General features: G+C 39.2%; 1 protein-coding gene across 2 annotated transcripts in view; it reads right to left on the bottom strand.

Annotated features, from left to right (window-relative positions):
* Nucleotides 1–6,969: 6,969 nt before the first annotated feature.
* LOC137105946 (carbohydrate sulfotransferase 15-like) overlaps nucleotides 6,970–19,008 on the bottom strand; it is a 31,472-nt gene continuing 19,433 nt past the window's right edge. For both annotated transcript variants that reach the window (XM_067488796.1, XM_067488795.1), the window contains 6 exons: nucleotides 18,360–18,699; nucleotides 14,667–14,810; nucleotides 11,666–11,822; nucleotides 9,675–9,831; nucleotides 8,222–8,369; nucleotides 6,970–7,494 (listed from right to left, as the gene is read on the bottom strand). In XM_067488796.1, the coding sequence (XP_067344897.1) occupies nucleotides 7,298–7,494; nucleotides 8,222–8,369; nucleotides 9,675–9,831; nucleotides 11,666–11,822; nucleotides 14,667–14,810; nucleotides 18,360–18,699 (1,143 nt within the window). In that variant the 3' untranslated portion in view covers nucleotides 6,970–7,297. The remainder of the gene's footprint in view (nucleotides 7,495–8,221; nucleotides 8,370–9,674; nucleotides 9,832–11,665; nucleotides 11,823–14,666; nucleotides 14,811–18,359; nucleotides 18,700–19,008) is intronic.

Genomic DNA, 19,008 nt, shown 5'->3' with positions numbered 1-19,008 from the left:
CTGGATTAGTTGAGATCACGAAGAATCAAAACAGTGTCAAACATGGTATTTTCTTAAATTGCAGTTGTGTAGAACCATTTCTAGTTAATGAAGACAACCCTTGAAGTACAGCCGGTGATTAATTATTAAGTCAAGAGAGAAAATGTTTAACTTACATAAAGTTGGAGCTGTGATTGCAGGGATATTTAAAGGCCGCAGCACCCTGTGGCTGTTATTTTCATGTTAAGTCTTGTGTAAAATGCTAAATATGTGTAGGGAGAATTTTGTACTTCGAGCAATTTTATACATGAAGCATTTCATCAGCTATAACTGATTGTAGGAATGGGCTGGTGAACATATTGGAGAATTTAGCAACTAAAGAGACAGTCATATCCCTCAAGAGTTTGTGGGGTGCTAAAAGAGTAGAGTGAAAATTAGATAAGCTATAAATTCAGGAACACGACTCCAAATAAGCCGATAACGTTGCTGAAACTACTTGGCCACGTCGACCTTAAAGCAATAATACAGCATCAGCATGTGGCCAAACAACCAGTAAATACAGGTTTTAGGCCTAACGATTTCTGATTCAAATTCACTAATCTGTCAGAGTTACCTTTTGTTAAATCATTTTACTGATAAACTATTCGAATAATAACTTGTCAGCATGTGCAGCGAGTTACAGTACATATTCAGGCCAAATGAGACAAAAAACTTCAGCTGTATTTAATGCTGGCTTTAACCTACTTTCATGGTTTTCTACTTCTGTGTCAGCTCTGTCCAATAATAAATGTAGTTTAATGTCCCCGAAGAAACCATTACATTTGTCACGGTTTTACAATTTGTGCACAATTTATTATTACTCGTTTTTTGGAGAGGCCGCAGCAAATGTCATATCTTTGGAGACCTTTGAGTAATGAAATGGCTCTTTATCTGTTTATCACACACTTAGACCTCAAGCTGCTTGGTAACAGTGTCAGTTTTACTGCACAGTGGCCTGGATCCCGGTGCGTTTCAGGACAGCTGCCCTTAGAGTCCTCCCTGGAAATACTTCCTTCCTGAACACCTGTGTTTCTAATTCGTTGTCCACCATTACAGTGGCTGGGGCAGGTTCCAGTGGCCATATTGGACCAGATGTTTGTATCAACTAAGAGTGACATTTTTTAGTATGAATGGCAAGTTATTCCTGATGGAAGCTTGAATGAGCAGCATGAAATGCAATTTATTATAAGCTGATGCAACATGAGCCGCTGTGCTGTCTTTATTGGCAAGTTTTTTTACTGTACTAACATTTACGTTTTCGGTGGTTTCTTAGGGAAGTAAAAATCATTATCTATTACTCACTTGGTAACAACATACAATAACTGTCAAGCATTTAAACACTAATGATTTCCAATCATAATGGATTTAATAATACAGCTACTGTAGGAAACCATCCCATATATGGACATGCTGAAAGACATCTGGCCATTTTGCTACTTCGAGGAAATGGTCCACCCAAGAACAGATGTATCCACATTAGAATTCTGAACTGTCTGGACTCTTGGCTAGAGTCTGAGGTGATGCTAATGCAGAGCAATGACACTGGATATGCTGAACCCTGTTGAACGATGACACAACTGCAAGGACACAAGAGGCCTGGAAGGGCAGAAAAAACAAAGAAGGAACATCTTGTTTATCACATCTTTCATTTTCAAAAGCTGAATAGATAGACTCAGGCATGTGGAGACTTGCCAGAACTGATCAAATCTGTTAGGACAAATAATTAGGACGCAAACATGCATGGAAAGGATTGAATGAGGTTAAGAGATGTTGGTTTCCTTTAATTTTGGAGGCAGGGCCTACCAAAAACATATATGTGCATTTTAAAAGGAGACTGGGCAACAATCTTTACAACAGCATGGAGATGCTTACTGACCAAATAAATAAAAATAACTGCAAGCTGTTTGACAAGGCCATCACATCGGCGCCATAGCCTAGCTTGGACTGTGTGCAGAAATAAGACGTGCAATCAGTAATCGCTAGCTTTGCCAAGGACTAGTTCTCTCTGTAAAATATGTGTCCAAAACAGATAAAACCACATAGCACTGTATGTCACAAACAGATGTTTTAGGCGGAACCCTGAACATCCCACAAATGTTAAGACAGACAACAGAACTGGGTTTACAGTACTTTTCTGCTTGCATTCAGATTACTGTGCGCAATCTAAAATAGAAGAATCATAAATGAGTTAATTACTGTCTAAATAATCCTCTTGATAATCTCACCCAACCCAGGTTGCAGATTGGGTTAAGAGCTCTTTGTTTCCTTCATTCCTTGCTCACTGCATCATCAGTGCCCAGGACTGGGCCTCACACAGCCTCATAATTGGCAATATAATTGGCAGACTATCAGAGCATTCAATCACCATGATGGATTACAAATGTTTGTTGCATAAACTTGTTTATCCAGATATTTCTTTCTTGTTATCTCAAAAAACATCCATTAATCACTGTCAATAATGGGACACAGGGCTGTAGTTCAGAAGAATTTATTTTTTATTTTTTATTAGAAACAGGAGATGTGGTTTTCACTTTGTTGGTGGCCCTGGCACCATTTTCTGACCTTACTGTGATGGTCAAAGGTCTTTTACTCAGGCATAACTTTAGAGGCCAATGCCAAATGTCCCTCCCATTAAGTAGTTCCATGCCACAATGGAATTTCATTAAAGTTTCTTTTGACAGAGTGCTAAAGTGAGATGAGAAAGAACAGCTCTTAAGAAAGACTTGATGAGGAGGCGAAAGAAATGTGGTGGAAAAAGACAGTGTGGAAATATACCTTTCTGCCAAATCCCCAGTTCATAGCTTACCCAGAGCTGGTAGCTTTGACCAGCCTTGACCAGCTTCTCTAATGTTCAGCCAGTGAAATGATGCTCCTCATTCAAGACTTTTAAGTTTTGTTTTTTTTTTTTTTTGTGCTGGATGCATATGTTAGTATAAATTCTGTCTATGTGTTAGTCTTCTCAATGAATCTTTGATAACAGACATGGCCAAGTGAAGTCAAAATTATATTTTTAGGATCCGTTTATAAATCACAGGTTAAATTAAAATCCGAATCTGAGGGTGCTAGCAGTGACAGGTAAACAATTGTGTCAAAATGTTCATTATTATGGGGAATTAAAAACAACTGAGCAACAGGAATGATATCATACGTCACCTTAGGATTACAGATACATGTCTTTAAAAGATCTCCATAGATAATGGATTATTACTTACCTTTTTTTTATTGCACAGGGAATCCAGTGTCAGGCTTTGGCTGTGACTGTACAGGCAATACTTTGTAGTTAAACAAATATATTGATAACAGACCTACCCAGTATTTCCCCTTAATGGCATTCATTTTCATGTACTAAGCAAACAACATCCACAAGAAGCAATTTAAAAACCAGAGATAGCGTCCTTTAATGCATACTGTTGTTATTATGGTGATGTTTTATGCGCTTTCAAAACCGATGTATCGCGAGAAGAGGTTTAGAAACTTGGGCTTAACTACGCTAGAAGTCACATGATCACACTCGTATCAGAGAGGTTATCGTCGTACTTCTCTTCTACCCACGTAGAGTCTAATTACAAGTAATCTGATTTCGTAATAGAGACTTTATTAACTTAAATAACCCCCATGACAGCATCAAAACATCCTGTATTCTGATAAAAAAAAAAAGATCGTTTTAATCGTTTGATCGTTCATTTCGCCCACTCGCATGTCTTACCCCGGATTTGACCAGCGGATGTCGCTATTTCTGACCGTAAATACCCAAAGTAAAGTTGCCTGTGAAAATGTTATCAAACAGGTAGAGCATCAAGTATGAAGTAGATTCCTGCCCCATAAAAACGCAATAAAAGTTGTGTCTGTCTGACAAAAATACACTGAATGGCAGTAGCTTGACCGAGCAGCTCGGCTCACGTGCCAAAACCTGCAGCGTACACTCCAGTTAAATGCAGCGCACCTTGAACACTGCGGCGGCTAATTTAAATCGACATTGTTGGGACTGCTTCCCTGATATATGTTTTTCTTTACTCGGACCTGCTCTTAAGACTAGTTCCTGAGCTAATATAAACCTGCTATTTGGCCTTTGTTTTTGACCACCGCGATTAGCTTGTCGGGGTTGGTGTTACCAGCTATTATCTAGCTAACTAGTTGTTAGCTAACTCCTTAACGGTGCACTGCATTCCCACTTAAGCCGGAAATGGTTTAATTTTTCATGAGAGTCCTGTTAATAAAAGATTTATTGTTGCTGAGATGACAGGACTTATTTAATCCTAACTGGGTGAGTTTCTACATTTTAATTGTTTTGTTTGTTTTGTAGGCTGGGCAGCTAACTAGCTAACATGGCCATAACGTTAGATGATTGATAATTGCGGCTCCTCTCATTTTGTTGTTTGTTCTTTTGGGAAGACATTTTATTTGCAGCCTATAAATTAAGAATAAATTACATAAAGCTATATTTAGTGGTTGTACTTGATATTGCTGTTTGGCACACGCATTGCAGTGTTGCCATCTTGTTGATTTATGATAATAAAAACTGATTAGCTGCATATTTCCCACTTGGTTATTGCCTCATTTTTGGAACTAATAATATGGACTTGTTATAAAGATATTAGTTGTTCTAAGCACAAATACACGACTGTGGAATCATTATTCCCCTTGTCAGACAGTCATGCACAGATATCCTACAGCACAAATAGAGACGTTTACATGAATTCATTAATCAGATTTTTGTAAATAATTATCTTATGCCACGTGCCTTAGCATGTTGCTGCATATGAATAACTTGCTGGCTTTAGATTTGTTTGTATAATCCACTAAGTTGTTCACTCCCACTGATGGCTGGAGGTGTTGTTGAGCCCAGTCTGCACATTGTAGGTGCTCACTAGACATTTCCCTTGTAGTCTGATTTGCCCTTTGCATGGCCATGCTGCTCCTGTGCATCTGTTCAGCAACTTTTCTGTTCACTGCACACACCTGCTGCTACTGCTGCTGCAACCTTTAGTGCCATATTCACCTCCAGCCCCACATCTACCTGCAGGCTCTTAGTGTAAATGAGGTTCGTTATCACAACTGTCAGGTCTCTGCTGTGCTGAATTATGGTGTTTTGTTATGAGTAGTGATGAGGTCAGAGCCAGATGCCAAAAAGTCAAATCTGTCAAGTCAAAAATGACTTGCGTGCATCATAACACAGACGTGTCTGAACACACGTAACCACAGAAAAATAAAATAGATCATTTGTAGACATAAAATATAAAAAAAACAACTGAAGGTGAGTCACACTGCATGATATAATCGGGTAGGCTATTTCAGAGCATTGCAGCAAGATATTAAAAGGTTCCACAAGCAGCCCACTTTTCTGTTGTCTGTCTTAACACGTTTTATTTTTTTTATTTATTTATTTTTTTTACTGTAGGAACAGATAGGAGCCCTGCGAACTGAGACTGAAGCAGTTGGAGAGGAACATATGGTTCTAAGAGTTCAGACAGGTAATTACTATGATAAATCTGTTATACATGAGGTAGTTGTCTGATTTACTCTTTTGCCCAACAGACAGTAAGAAAACTGCCAGTTTCTTCAAAAACGCTGCTGACAGTTGTATTTTTGCCATACCAAAGTTTAACAGAGGGGAAGTAAATACATGCAAAACTGTGGGAGTTTAGGCTAAATGTGTGTTTTAAAGTATCTGGAGTCTAGGGTTCTCTCAGAGGCAGTGTTTGTCCAGTTTCCTGTCAGTCACGGTATTCTGATACAGCACAGCCTAGGATGAAAGAAGCTTTGATAATATTTGTGCATTCCAAGGAAATTTGTTGGAGACTTTGATTGCGGGATGCACTGTCCAGTTCCAAAAAGAAATATGCAAATTCTTTGCAATCCTGCAACCCCCCCCAAAATAACACACACACACAGATAATATCAGATTGCCTTGACTTCAGTAAGGAAAATATCAAGTTGTTGTTGTATTGCAAAAGAGCTGGCTTTCCTTTTTAATACTGAAACATTGGTATCTCACATTCTTCAGTAAATTCGCGTGATGTTTTCACTTAGTTGAAAAGAGACTTTCCAATATTGTTTTGGTCACTTTGTATTGATGTGTAGGTTAAAGAGGAACAATAGATGTTGAGAGTAAAGAGGCTTGACTCTTTGTTTGGGTCCAAAACTAGGACACCTGTGTTTTTTACACCACACAATATTATGTGGATGTAGTTGATGCTGCAGATGTGTTATTTTCAGTGTTAAGTGTTGGCTGCCCTCTTGTGTAGATAACTGGTATCTTCCAGCTTCAGCACACATTTATTTGTATTTTTTTGTCCTTTCGGCTTATTCCGTGAGTCCAGGGTACTTGAGTATTTAACTATTATGTTACTTTATTCAAATTGCTCAGTGTTGCTCGACTTATGAAACTGCTGTTGGTCTGTTTTTTGTTCTTTTACCTGTGTAACTCTCTAGGTTGTTGTGCATCTGTTTTGATTTTTTTGTTCATGGTTCTTGTTGCTGATTTTATTTGCCAGATTTAATGATTTTGTGCTTTTGACAAACTTTCAACAGGAGAGAATAGGAAGGTTTTTTTAGAGTAATAACAAAGCTACTTTTCAGCAAACTGACTCATTCTACTTCAGTGAAAAATTACTTACCAGTTAGATGTCCTGTTAGGGTACAGGGGACCTGAATGAAGGTCACATATAAAAGCTATTTGAATTCCATCATTATTGTTTGCCACATTTAATGTATTTGTGTCAATATTGATTGGTTGCAACTGCAGACATTTCCCAGTAGGGGGTGGTGTTGCTTCACTGATCCTCCTGCTCTGATCCCAGACAATGGCATTCATCTTCTTTTCAGTAGAGTTAAAATGTTTTATCTTTTTAGATTTATGTTCCACTTTTGTTGGAGAAAAATAAACTATTAGCCTAGGCCTCATTTTTTAGTTCTGTGAGACGGGCTATCTTTTAATTAATGAAAGCAAACTTCAAAAGATAACACTTGACTTTATTTCAGTAATTTTGAAATCACTAGTTAATATTGAACACCTGGTCACAATAACACAGCTAAGACCTGCCAAAATGTCAGTCACTCCGGTATTTACTTACCCTTTGTCACTCAGACATACACAAACACACTCGCAATCACCACAATTGTGCTATTTTCTATCTTTGATTCAGATTTGCTTTTATAACTTAAAAAAATAATTTAAATTAAAAAATTATCTTCATGGGCACTTGAGAGATGAAGTTCAAACAAATGGGCTGGTGGTAATGTCAGTGGCTTTCTTTTATTAATGGGGGCGGCAGGCTGTTCAGACAGGGTCCTTTTCCCAGAGGAAGGAGTCATTCCGCAGTACTTCAGCCAGTTTCTCATTAAATGGTGTGTAGAAATCCCGCAGGATCTCTTTTGTGATGGGCAGCATGGGTCCTAGGTTTTTGTCAGCTGGCCTCCTGGTGTTTGACGCTGGGCTTCTTGTGATCTCTGTCTCTATTTCTTTTGTCAGTGGGCCTGTAAAACATACACCAACATTTCTTTCAAATGTACAGCGTACCCTTGTAGTAATCTGCTGTTTACCACAAGATAAAATATCCCTTTTAGATAAGAAGTATGGAAACTGTAAGAAAGATATAACTATATATCATGGAGGTTTTGGTGCTGAACATGAATTAAAACTACCATGTTTAACACCAGCTAGCACCAGAATGAAACTCTGCTCTCCTTCTCCTTTCTCTGCCCTGCTGCTCTCCACCACTCTCTGCTCGGCACAATTACAGTAAACGAGAATGTTCTAAAAACTTGTGTATCAAGCAGAAATAATCAAAATTCTCTTTGTGGTTGGAACATGTCTACTTTGGTTGGGGTATTTGTGTACTAAAAATAATTGGAAAGAATGACCTACGTCATTAAGCATTTTAAAGTCTTAAAGTTATATTTTATTGCGATACATGCACTAGCCTTTGTAACATGACAGACAACAGCAGAAAAACGTATTTCTGTTCTTTTAAATCTCCATGCAGAGAGTTTTGGTTGAAATGCATCACAATGCAACATAAAGCACTCAGTCTTTACTAGACTTGAGAGTGGTCTCATAGAGTAATGTCATTCCTATAGTGACACAGTTAATATTTTCCCTTTAGTTTGTGATGCGCATTTTACTACTGGATTGTCTATCCCTATGTGTTTATTGGTATTGTTTTTGGGAATCACATCACATGTTGATGTGTTGCTCACTTACCTAGGTTAAGGAAGTCAAAGACTTTGTGCATTGTATATTTCCTATTTGAGGCATGGTCTTCCAACCTCAGGACCAGAATTTGCTCTCTGCTGAAGACAGTCAGCCAGTCCATTAAGTACACAATGTACAGGCCAACTTGCAATCTGACCTGAGGACATAAAACAATATAATCAACCCAAGATAACCAAGCTTCATCCTAATAACTCAGCTGTGGGACATGGTGGTGTACGCATGGTTAAACTTCTTTTATGGCAATGTAAAGGGGGAGGGAGGGAGGGAGGGAATTCCACCAGCTTTCTCTTTCATCTCAACTATGCATTCAGCTGGGCATTGCTAGGCAGTATGTGGGCACGTGAATATTAGCTTGTATCATTTGATTTGAGTAATGCTCAATTTGTGTTTTTGTTTGTTTTGAACTCATTATTGTGATCAATTTATTACAGTTTGTAAAGCAAAACTGACATTCACTGGTGCTAGTTTCTCAAAAATGGGAATGTGTTGCTGATATAATTGGATTTAAGTCTCATGGTTAAACAAAACAGGTTGGTCTCTTTTTCACAATTTATTTGACATTTTGATTACATGTATGTTGTTGCTATGCATTTATTACTGTAACACTAAAGGTTGTTGGCTTGATGTGGCATCGTTACAACCTACTTAGCAGCAGGTCTAAACAAAATGCCTTGTTTCTGGCAGAGGAATTATGCCATTTTGCTCCATTATCAACCATGAAGGTCGATTCAGAATTAAAAGTAACCAACCAGGCCACTGACTCTTTCTTTGAATTTGGTATAGCATTGAGGGTCAGTCATCTTCTTGTGCTTGTGTTACTCTTTTTTTTTTTCTTTTTGTTTTTCTCCAGACTCTAATCTGAGCTCTGAAACTTTTATCAAGGGGACACAGGTACAACAGATGATTACGGACAGCTGTAATGCTTTTCACATGTTCTAATAACTCTGAGGAGGTATTAGTGGATGGTGGATGCTACATGTGTGCAAGTTCCCAGAGGGCCATAAAGCTTGTCAGTGGAAGAGCAGGGCCTTTGAAGAAGGCAGCCTGGACAGTGAGCCAAGAGGACTTTTAGTCCTGACTGTCCTCTCAGTTGGTCTGCCTCTGGCCACTGTGGGGGGGGGGGAGACTGGCCAGGGGCCAAACACTGGGAGGCTGTACTGCTTAGTCTGTTTTGTGTTTTGTGAGAAAGGAGGAGGTTCAAGTCATTGGTAAACTAAGTTTTGTGCTCCAAAGAAAGGCTGTAGATGCTGCACTGCTCTGTGGTTCAACAGTGTTGCCAAGCCTTTTCATAAAGTAGGTCCTGCATGCTTTAGCGTGTGCTAATGAAGTGTGGATTTCACTTCTTTATTCAGTCTTTCTTCCCACCAGCTAATAAGCTGGACACCAAATGCTGGATTTCTGCAGGGTTGCAAGACAAAAGTGGGAGGAAGGTTACACTTACTGGCATGGCATTGTTGACAGTAGTGTTGTACACACAGGACCGAATTGTGTACTCTGTAAGGCACCCCTCAAATAACTGCAGGGACTCTGAAACCTTCTCATGGAAGTCCTCAGCTGATTTATTGGCTATACCAAAGTACAGGTAATCAGAGTAGAGCCTACAAAAAAACAACGAAGATACTTTGTAAACAAATGTGGAGCTGAGCTTGATCTTAAAATTTTACCTTTGTGAAAAACATCATATATCTCATTGTATTTCTGGGCTTGTACCTATTTTCACCCATATTTTCTCTGTCATGATTAGGCACCAGAGTCATTGTAATTACAATACCAGTAAAGTCATGAAACTATAAAATGCAAATTCAAGCAGAATACAATGATTTGCAAATCATTTTAAACCGAATTTTGATTGTAAATGGTAGAAAGACATTCTGTGTTTGACGAGCCGCTTAATTAAGGAAAAAAAAAAAAAGCAAGCATTCTTGCTTGATATAGGGTTTCAGCTGCCCCCAAATAGCTTTTGGCCTCCTTTGTCATAGTTTTCACTTAAACATTCCCCATATCTTTTCACTGATTGAAATGTCTTTGGGTCCTAAATAACAGCGGCACGCTGCTGATGTATGAGCACAATGTGGTGCTGAAATAAACAACACCTTCACGGAAAAAGATGATGTCTGAAGGCCGCAAAGATCTTAATATACTGTTCACATACTAAACTGCACTGAGGACATGTAGAGTTGTCTCTCTCCTCCAGTATTGAAGATCCAGGAGCCACGATTCCCAAAAAGAATAATTGATTCATCAGGCGACAGGACAACTTCCCATTTCACCTAAGCCGATACGCACCGGAAGACTAGCGAAGAATAACAGAGCCTCTCAAACACTGGGCAGTTCACAGATGGACTGTCTCCACCAGATATCAGAAAGCTGGGGGTAACACGCTTACCGAATGCCCAGAAACAACTGGACTTTGATAGGCACAGCCCCAATTCCCAGAAGTGTGTGACTGGCACTGACCAGGACCAGCTAGATCCGACCAGTCGTCACAATCAAATCACATTCATAATCCGCTCTACAGTCGATAAATGTGAACTTTTTTTTTTTTTTTTTTTTTTTTTTTTAATGAACTCAAGCTCAGAGAAGGCATTTTTAGATCTTGTTAATTTTTTTTTTACAGGGTAGACTGTGTTTACTGACAAAGGCTTTTTCAGAGGTGTTTAGCCTGTGCAGTAATTTCCACTATAGAATTGTCTGTTTTTCATGCACCGTGACCTTTTGCAATCAAAATAGGTTTCACATAATTTGCAAATCATTGTATTCTTTTAATACATTTTACACAGCATCCTAACTGTGATGGAAATGAGCTTGGTAAAAACGCTGGTCATCTCAGCTCTCATGATTCCGTCAGTGGTTTTTGCTGCCCAATATACTATTACAAAGACCAAACTATTTGAAAGTATTATTTGAATAATGTCAACCTTTATGAAAAGGGATTGCTGGAAATGCAAGGCATATAAATGCTCGATAACAATTCAGTCTGAGCTGTTAGACAGTGTCTGTGTCTATGTTGTAAACAAGTGTCACATAATAAAAATGGCAGTGTTAATCTAATTAAGCATACGAATCAGTTCTCGTAGAATTGCTTTTAGGAAAGGTTGCACAGGCTGTGATTTGATAGACAAAGGCAATTATAGAAAGCATATTCAGACATTCTCTGAAGTAAAAATCAACATTGGCAGCAAAAAGTAATCCCAGTTCAAACAAACTGGCTCGTGGGCATTAACAGGGCAGTGAACTTTCCACGTGTCTGATAAAGCTGTCATAATAAAACTTGTATGATTATAGACTGAGTAAAAGGAAGCACATCTGGATTAGGTTTTCTGTTTCCTCTAAACATGGAAAATGTCGGTGTACATGTCAGAACTCTGCATTCTTCCTTGTATTCTAGCCTAGATAGATTGTAGGAGGCAGTGAAACCAAAATTACTCCCACCTTTCTACTGGATCCCTGAGCATAACTATGAAGCGGGCATCAGGTTGCAGGGCGTGGATGAAGTCCTGGATAAGAAAGGGAGGCTCTCCCTCTGTGGTGTTGTCATAGAAATACACCCAGGCATTGTTATCCCACATGGTGGAAGCGCTGGCTTCTCCTGCACAATACACCCACGGTCATTCAAATAAAAACACAGGCTAGACACAGACCATCATACTTGCACAACACTCTAATCTTCAAGACTAAGCAAAACACAGAGAGTTTTATACTTTGTTTTGTACTTTGTGGAATAAATTGTTAAATAATCAAGAAGTTTGTGCTATTGATTATTGATTTTAATAAGTGAAAATATGAAAAAAATAAAAAAAGCAGAAAATAGTTTCTTTAGAAAATTGTTAGAAGCCATTAATATATGGAATTTACTTCAAACTTGTTCATATAATTGACTCTGAACCAAGGCTGGAACAGACAGACGCAGCATGTTCCCAACAAATATGCAACGAGTCAGTAAAAAGAGGGACTCTAAAGCAAGTGCACACTTTAAAAAAGCAAGAGTAATTACATCTCCAGCTGTGAGCAAAATTGTGGAACGACTTCAGTCCACACGGTGACCATACTGGTGCTCATAACGAGTCAAAGGATGTCGTTTCTCAAACAATTTGAGAGCAGAAACTTTATCGGGCCGTGCTGAGAAATGATATCCAGGATTCATTAGGCTGTCTGTGCCTTCATTATCCTGTTATCTGTGAAGTGAAGCTGTGATGTATTTGGAAAGAACATAACAGGGGCCTTATCTGCCACGCTTCTACTGAGAAATGCTTGAAAGCTAGGACCTATTTTCTGGGATGACAACGCTGAGAGTGAAATAGGTTTGCTGCTGATGCTGTTATCCCTAAAATGATACACACTGTGATCAAGTTGATTTTAAGGTCTCCCTGTCCATTTAAAGGACTTATTTTACTCCACAGAGAGAGGCTGTAGTAGGGCAAACAAATGGAGGTGCCAGAGCAGTATGACTCTGGTTTTGCACATTGGCTTCGTCTTGTCCGGTGGTAGAAGAGTCAGAAACCCAAGATCCTGGCCACAGGCCTGCACCTTGCTGGGCTCTCCCAGGGCATGGTGTGAATACTGAGTGGGGCTTTGGCACACTCCCCCATGACAAGGATTATTTATTTAAAGAGGGTAACAAAACAGGGCGGCATGCAAAGCTGCACTCAATGTACCAACTCAGTCCAGTGTGAAAAGGCTATTGTTGAAAACTTAAATCAGTTTTTCTTTGCAGCTGAGCAGTTCTTTCAGATCATGTTTGGGCGATGGGAAAAGAAGCAGGATATGCAGATAGAGGAAGGAGGTTTGAAAGACTTGCGGATATTATTGCTGTCCAGACTCAAAAAAACAATGATTCCTTTATGGTCTACTTCAGTGAAGTGGCTAAATGAAGCAGAAGGAAGCCCTGTATTATTAAGGTATTAGAGCGTCTCTTTAGGGCTGAGTTACTGGCTTTCTAAAAAAATCACTGTGATTCTCTGAGATGAGAGTGGCTGCTACAGAGCAGCGCTGTGCTTCAGCCTTGCTACCTGCTGCTCTAATAGCAGCTTTGTAATATTGGAGGCAAGATTACATGTGAAGTTCCAGGGAAGTGTCGGGTCACCCCAAGCCAAATGCTGTTGGCTGCAGCCTGATGAGGGCACCCAGTGCTGTCAGTCCATGTTTCACATGCTGGTCACAGCACTGATGCATGATCTTAGTAATTAATGATTCAGCAGATGTGACCTGTTCTCTGAAATGATGTGACAAAACAAGAAGGCAGAGATTACACTGATCAGGAAATGTCTGTGTGATGCTGGGTGATACGTGTTTCACGTGTTTCATCATTTCTATCGTGTTCTCTTTGCCTTCCGCTGAATTTCTTAGATAAGCATTCTGTAGTGTGTTATAGGAAAAGACAAATGCTGATAAGCAACTTCCTGTCATAATGTGCCAGTATGACGTTTGCTGAGTTTCATGTGATCCTTTCCTTTGTCTATGTCAAAAGCTGTGAATGAGATGTAGTCTTTTAGTTACAGACACTTCAGAGTTGGTAAATAAAGAGGCAGTTTTAGGCAATTTATGTTAAAAATAACATACAAGGGACAGACGACATTTTCATTCCAAATCTCACAAAGCATTGAATGATGTCCCAATCTAATGTTTTAGCCGTGAACAAAGTTGTGGTCTGTCGCCTAAATGTTGATTAAGAAGAAACAAAAAAATGGAGGCTATCCCTGGAGGTCACGCCAGATATTGGTTTGATTTATGTTTGTTTCCTGCACTTGAAAGTTTTCTCACAAAAGTTGAATAGAAAAATGACACTGCTGAAATTGAAGCAATCAGCTCGCTCTCGCTCTCTCTCTCTCTCTCTCGCTCTCTCTCTCGCTCTCTCGCTCTCTCTCTCTCGCTCTCTCTCTCTCTCTCTCTCTCTCTCTTCCTCTCTCTCTCTCTTCCTCTCTTCCTCTCTTCCTCCCCCCCGACCAAAACCAAACTATTAACCACGCCTGGATGCATCAGTATCATTAGCAGGCAATTCTGTTGCTTTGACCCTTGTAAGCTTTACTTCTGTTTGCTTTTACCATTAGCATTGGGATTTAATGGAAAATTGTGTGGATTTTTCAATGGGGGTTAAGCAAGAATAAGTCAGATAGTATTTGTAAATGATCTTTGCAGGCTCACTGTGCAGAGAACACCCCATTCATTCCTCCTGCCTCAATTCACCAGGCCACGAAAAACTTATCATTTTACGTCACCCTGTTCGATTGTTGCGGTCTCGGAATCTGTAGCTTGTCCTTCGTTATGAGTTATGATTATTTAGCTTTGAGTAAAGTTGTGACGTGATGCGTGTTGGGCTTTACGTGTTGACGACATGCTTAGAGGGAAAAAGTTCATTGGGTCCAAAAATGTATGAGGGAAAAATGAACTACTATTAACTGTAATTAATTGAGATTGGAGCACCGTTTTTGCTTACCTATGATGATATTCGGCTGGCTGGCGCTTCCACTGCCATTTCCTGTGACGTTGCCCTGGATTTGATAGGCAGCCTGATCAAACAAATCCAGGTAATCTTCCACTGGGTATCGATCGTGGAAGCCCTCGCTGAGACGAATGATACCTGGTAGAGGTAGAACACATCATGGTAGAATTAAATAGAATTAAACAGGAGGTAGGATTTACAGAGGTTTGTGTTGACTCAAGCTAAGTCCCTAGTTAATAGGAATTTACAGTACTGAGGATGCATATTCATCCAGTGTGTTTTTATTCCTACCTGATCTCTCCTCCATGTTTCTATGATCACTCAAGTCATTTGGGGTTCTGTGTTGTCCTGACTGGACAATGATAGAATAAAGTCCAAGTCTGGAGATGCACTCTGTGCTTAGTTTCAATGTTTCCAATTAAAGGCCAATGTCACATTAATGCTTTAAATGCAAGACTAGCAAATGTGTTTTCCATCTGAGCTGCTGTGCTCCACAATATAATTACAATTTACTCGGCAATTGTGGAGATTCATTGTAGGATTTAGAAGTATCCATGCAACATAAGGATAATGAGGTGGTTTAGGCATCTGTTCAGTGACGCTTTGAGGCTGGTGCAGTAAAACACCTTCCTTTAGTTAGCAGGAAAACATGATTAGAAGACTCTAAAATCTCTGAAGCACACAGCCTGCATCATTATTCATCCAGAACATACAGGCTTGTATGAGGTGTGATCCTGTTTCTTATGTTTTAAGGTTTGTTCGTTTTTTGCCTCATGCTATGAATGAAAGTGCATACAGTGGTCACTTCTGGTTAAGATTCCAACTGTTCTAAGAAAGTTATCTGGCATGGATCACATCCAATCACCTTTTCACTACACTGGCTCAGTAAAGCTCCCCAGGGGAATTAAATAAATAAAAACAACACCATTTGAATGCAGAGAGTTCTCAGAGCATAGCGTTAGACACTAGAAGAGATGGAGAGAACAAAAGCAAGTGACAAAGCATGGGGAATGAGGGAGGACAATAGTTGAGAAGGACCTACTGTATGTTTTGGGATACAGCTGCATTTGCTGCTACGCAACATCACAAAGCAGCAAAACATACAAGCATGCCGCGTACAAATCTGGATAAACAATTATCCCACATCCAGCCACTTTATGAGGTTCAAATTATTATCAACGAAGTATCAAAGTATTGCATATAGACTTATCAGTTCCCAAATTAGAGTTTGCATGTCTCCGGGGGATTAGGGGCATAATAAACAACTGGATGAACTTCAAAAGGATGCTTTGGCTGAGAAAGTCTTTGTTGATATTCGCTGTGAGAATTTAGATGAAATTTTCAAACCCTGTGGCCAATACTGTATATAGCACCCTCAAAGTATTCTGCCAAAGCCCCTGGTGAAATTAAGTCATTTTAGAGGGGTAGATCCAGGCAAAACCAAATGTCATTCATTTCTGAGCACAAACAATAGCGCTCATCCAAATTAAGAAAACACCATGAAAATTCAGTCCTAATGCTGTAATGTGATGTCCCGCTGCTGTTTTAAAGGAATAGCGAGATTATCTGCACACTGTATGCACACATTTTTCAACTGAGTATAAAATCTTTATCTAATTTGCTTTTGAATTTCATTATCAGAGCTGACTTTGAACAGGGACATCAGTCAAGAGGCAGATCAGTCCCATACAGTCTAACTGCTGCCCTTTACATATTTCTTTCTCTTCACAAATGCAGACAGACTTTAGTGACACATACACAGTGACTCACACTTCTGCCTTTTGAGCTTCTGAATTCTCTATTATTCATGAGTCTTAATAACTGTTAGTTTTGTTTTCCTTTCTAACTGTATGTAGAGATCCGGAATAATGATTTGCCTTTTTTTTTTTTTTTGGCTGTAGAAAAAGAGAGAACTTTTTTATCTTAACCTACATTACATTTTTACTGCTTGTCTTAATAATTATCAGCTAAATTTCAGCTTGAAAAAATTGTGCATAGTTTACTAAACTGGTTTTTTCTCAAATTACTTAATTTGTCTCAATGTATTGTCCTCTGTTTTTGCCAGATGGCTGCTTTCAAATCAAAGGAGCAAAGCATTTACAAGAGAAGTAATTCTGACCAAACACATTATTGTTGCCAGATCCCACATAGAATTTGTACCGTCTGCAGTGGTGTAGTAGTGACTTTAAATAATTTTCGACTTGATTCCTACAGTTTGGCTCAAGTTATGAGTTCGTTTGAGCTACAGTAAAGTATCACTCTGCTTTCTGCTGAAAACATATTCAGATTACATAATCTGGAGAAATGTTTTAGTTCCATTGATTTTTTTATACTCAAGAACTCTTTTAGAGGGCATGATCTGAGCTGGAAAAACTTGTGCAAATTGAAAATAGGTGAAGTCATCCTTTACATTACAAATAGACAGAGTAGAGGAACCACACAATAACATCCTCAAATTCAGATAACAGACCCACCATATGACCAGATTTCTGCTGTAAGGTGGCTCTTGCCCTTTATACATGTGAGGGTGAGGGTTTTATCTCTGTTTGTCACGTGTCTAAACTCCCTGAAACCCTGCAGTATGTGCCAGAATTGTGGCAATTGGTTGTGTGTGTGAAACAAATAAACAGCTGCGACTTATTTCTCCACCAGGTAAACTGGTACAAGTTTCTACACAAATAGAATTGCCATGTGATCCTTTTTAAGCTCTATAATGAAGAACAAGGCGCTGAAGGAAGTGATGTTTGTGGTGTGGAGATGGTGCAAGGAACGGGGCCAACGTTGGCGTGTGCTAAATTTACAGGAAACCTAATTTTGTGCCTACAAAGGAAGTTGTACTCTGCACGTATTTTTTAAGTGGTCTCTACCATAGAGACAAATCTTTGTCACATACCGTGATCTACAGTAAACCTCTCTGCTTCTGTGTACAGTCATAGTTGAGAGGTTATTAAAACCATCACTGCATAAGCTCAACCAAGTGAGTATTAAGACAACCTACCCTGGCAAGAGGCTGGGGATGGTGTAAAGACAGAAAGATGATTAGCATTCAAAATGTTAAATAGAGGAGGTAATAAAAATGGTAAATGCATAATTAAAGCTGTAAATTTGGAGTTAACAAACCTCAGGTACAAAAACCACAGTTTAGGTTTATTCTCATGCACAGCACAAGGTGGGACTTGAATATTCATTTCACTGTTAATTGCAGTGGGAGATTGAGACTGTGTGCTGCACAGATACTTTATTCATGTCACATTCAGGGCCCACATCCAGCTAGGTGTCACATAAAAAACTAATCTTACGGTTTTTGGTTTGTTGATGTAGACAAAGCTCATCCTGACAAAGTGTGAAAGTGTCAATACCCTTCCCCTCCCATTTTCTAATGAAACAAATAGAAATTATGGATTTTAGTGACCACAATTTAGAAATTGTAACACTATGATGACAGTAAGAATGCAGGAGATGCATTTAATTGGGCTCATGAACAGCCAAGCCTGCCTTTGAGGATGAGACCTTTTCAACTTGTTAGTCACTGAGTGCTTTTCTGAAGTTCCCAGCGCTATGGCTCTGTCAAAATGATATACTGTTGAGTCACATTTCACACCTTTCATATAATGCTCTCGGGTTCTCATTATTGCGTACCAGCTTGTAGGCGTCTACCACAGCAAATTACAGTTTTTATTGACTTACCAAACCTCTTGCGGGTCCACCAGTGTGGCTCTTTGAAAGTGGTGAACTTGACATCTGGGTGCAGCCTCAGTCTGTCATACAGGTCTGTGGTACCGCACTTTGGTTGGCCGATGATGTAAAAGTAAGGAAGGCAACGCATCCGATAAAGTTTCCCATCATGGTGAAACAAGTGTTCCCGAAAAGTGTTCCTCAAATGCTGAAACACAGTCCGGAAGCGCCTTGAATAGCGTGCATATAAGTTTGCCCTGTATGGGTCCGAAGTGATATTCCCAATGTATTCCTCATACCAGCAGGGGTTCCTGACACCAGGCAGAAATTTGTGAGGGATAACAGAAAACATCTGTAAAAGCATAGAAAGCATTATTAGTATTATTATTTTATTAATATTATTACTATGGAAGATAAGTTCATGAATTTCATAAATACTTTAAAGGCAGTGGTGTATCGAAACGATTTATAAACAGCGTATCAACAAGTTTATGTGACTGGACATGATATAGAGGATGATTCGGAGTCAGTGAGTTGTAGATGCATGATTTTGCCTGCACGTTATTATGTTAGAACTTTACCATGGAGTTCAGAGCTAAGTATTTCTTTAAGATTGTTTGCAACCACATTCAAGGAACATTGTGAGATTTTGTCAGTATTA

Source organism: Channa argus, chromosome 20 (genome assembly GCF_033026475.1).
Source record: "Channa argus isolate prfri chromosome 20, Channa argus male v1.0, whole genome shotgun sequence".
NCBI classification, from domain to species: domain Eukaryota; kingdom Metazoa; phylum Chordata; class Actinopteri; order Anabantiformes; family Channidae; genus Channa; species Channa argus.
This window is presented reverse-complemented; position numbering and strand designations above follow the sequence as displayed.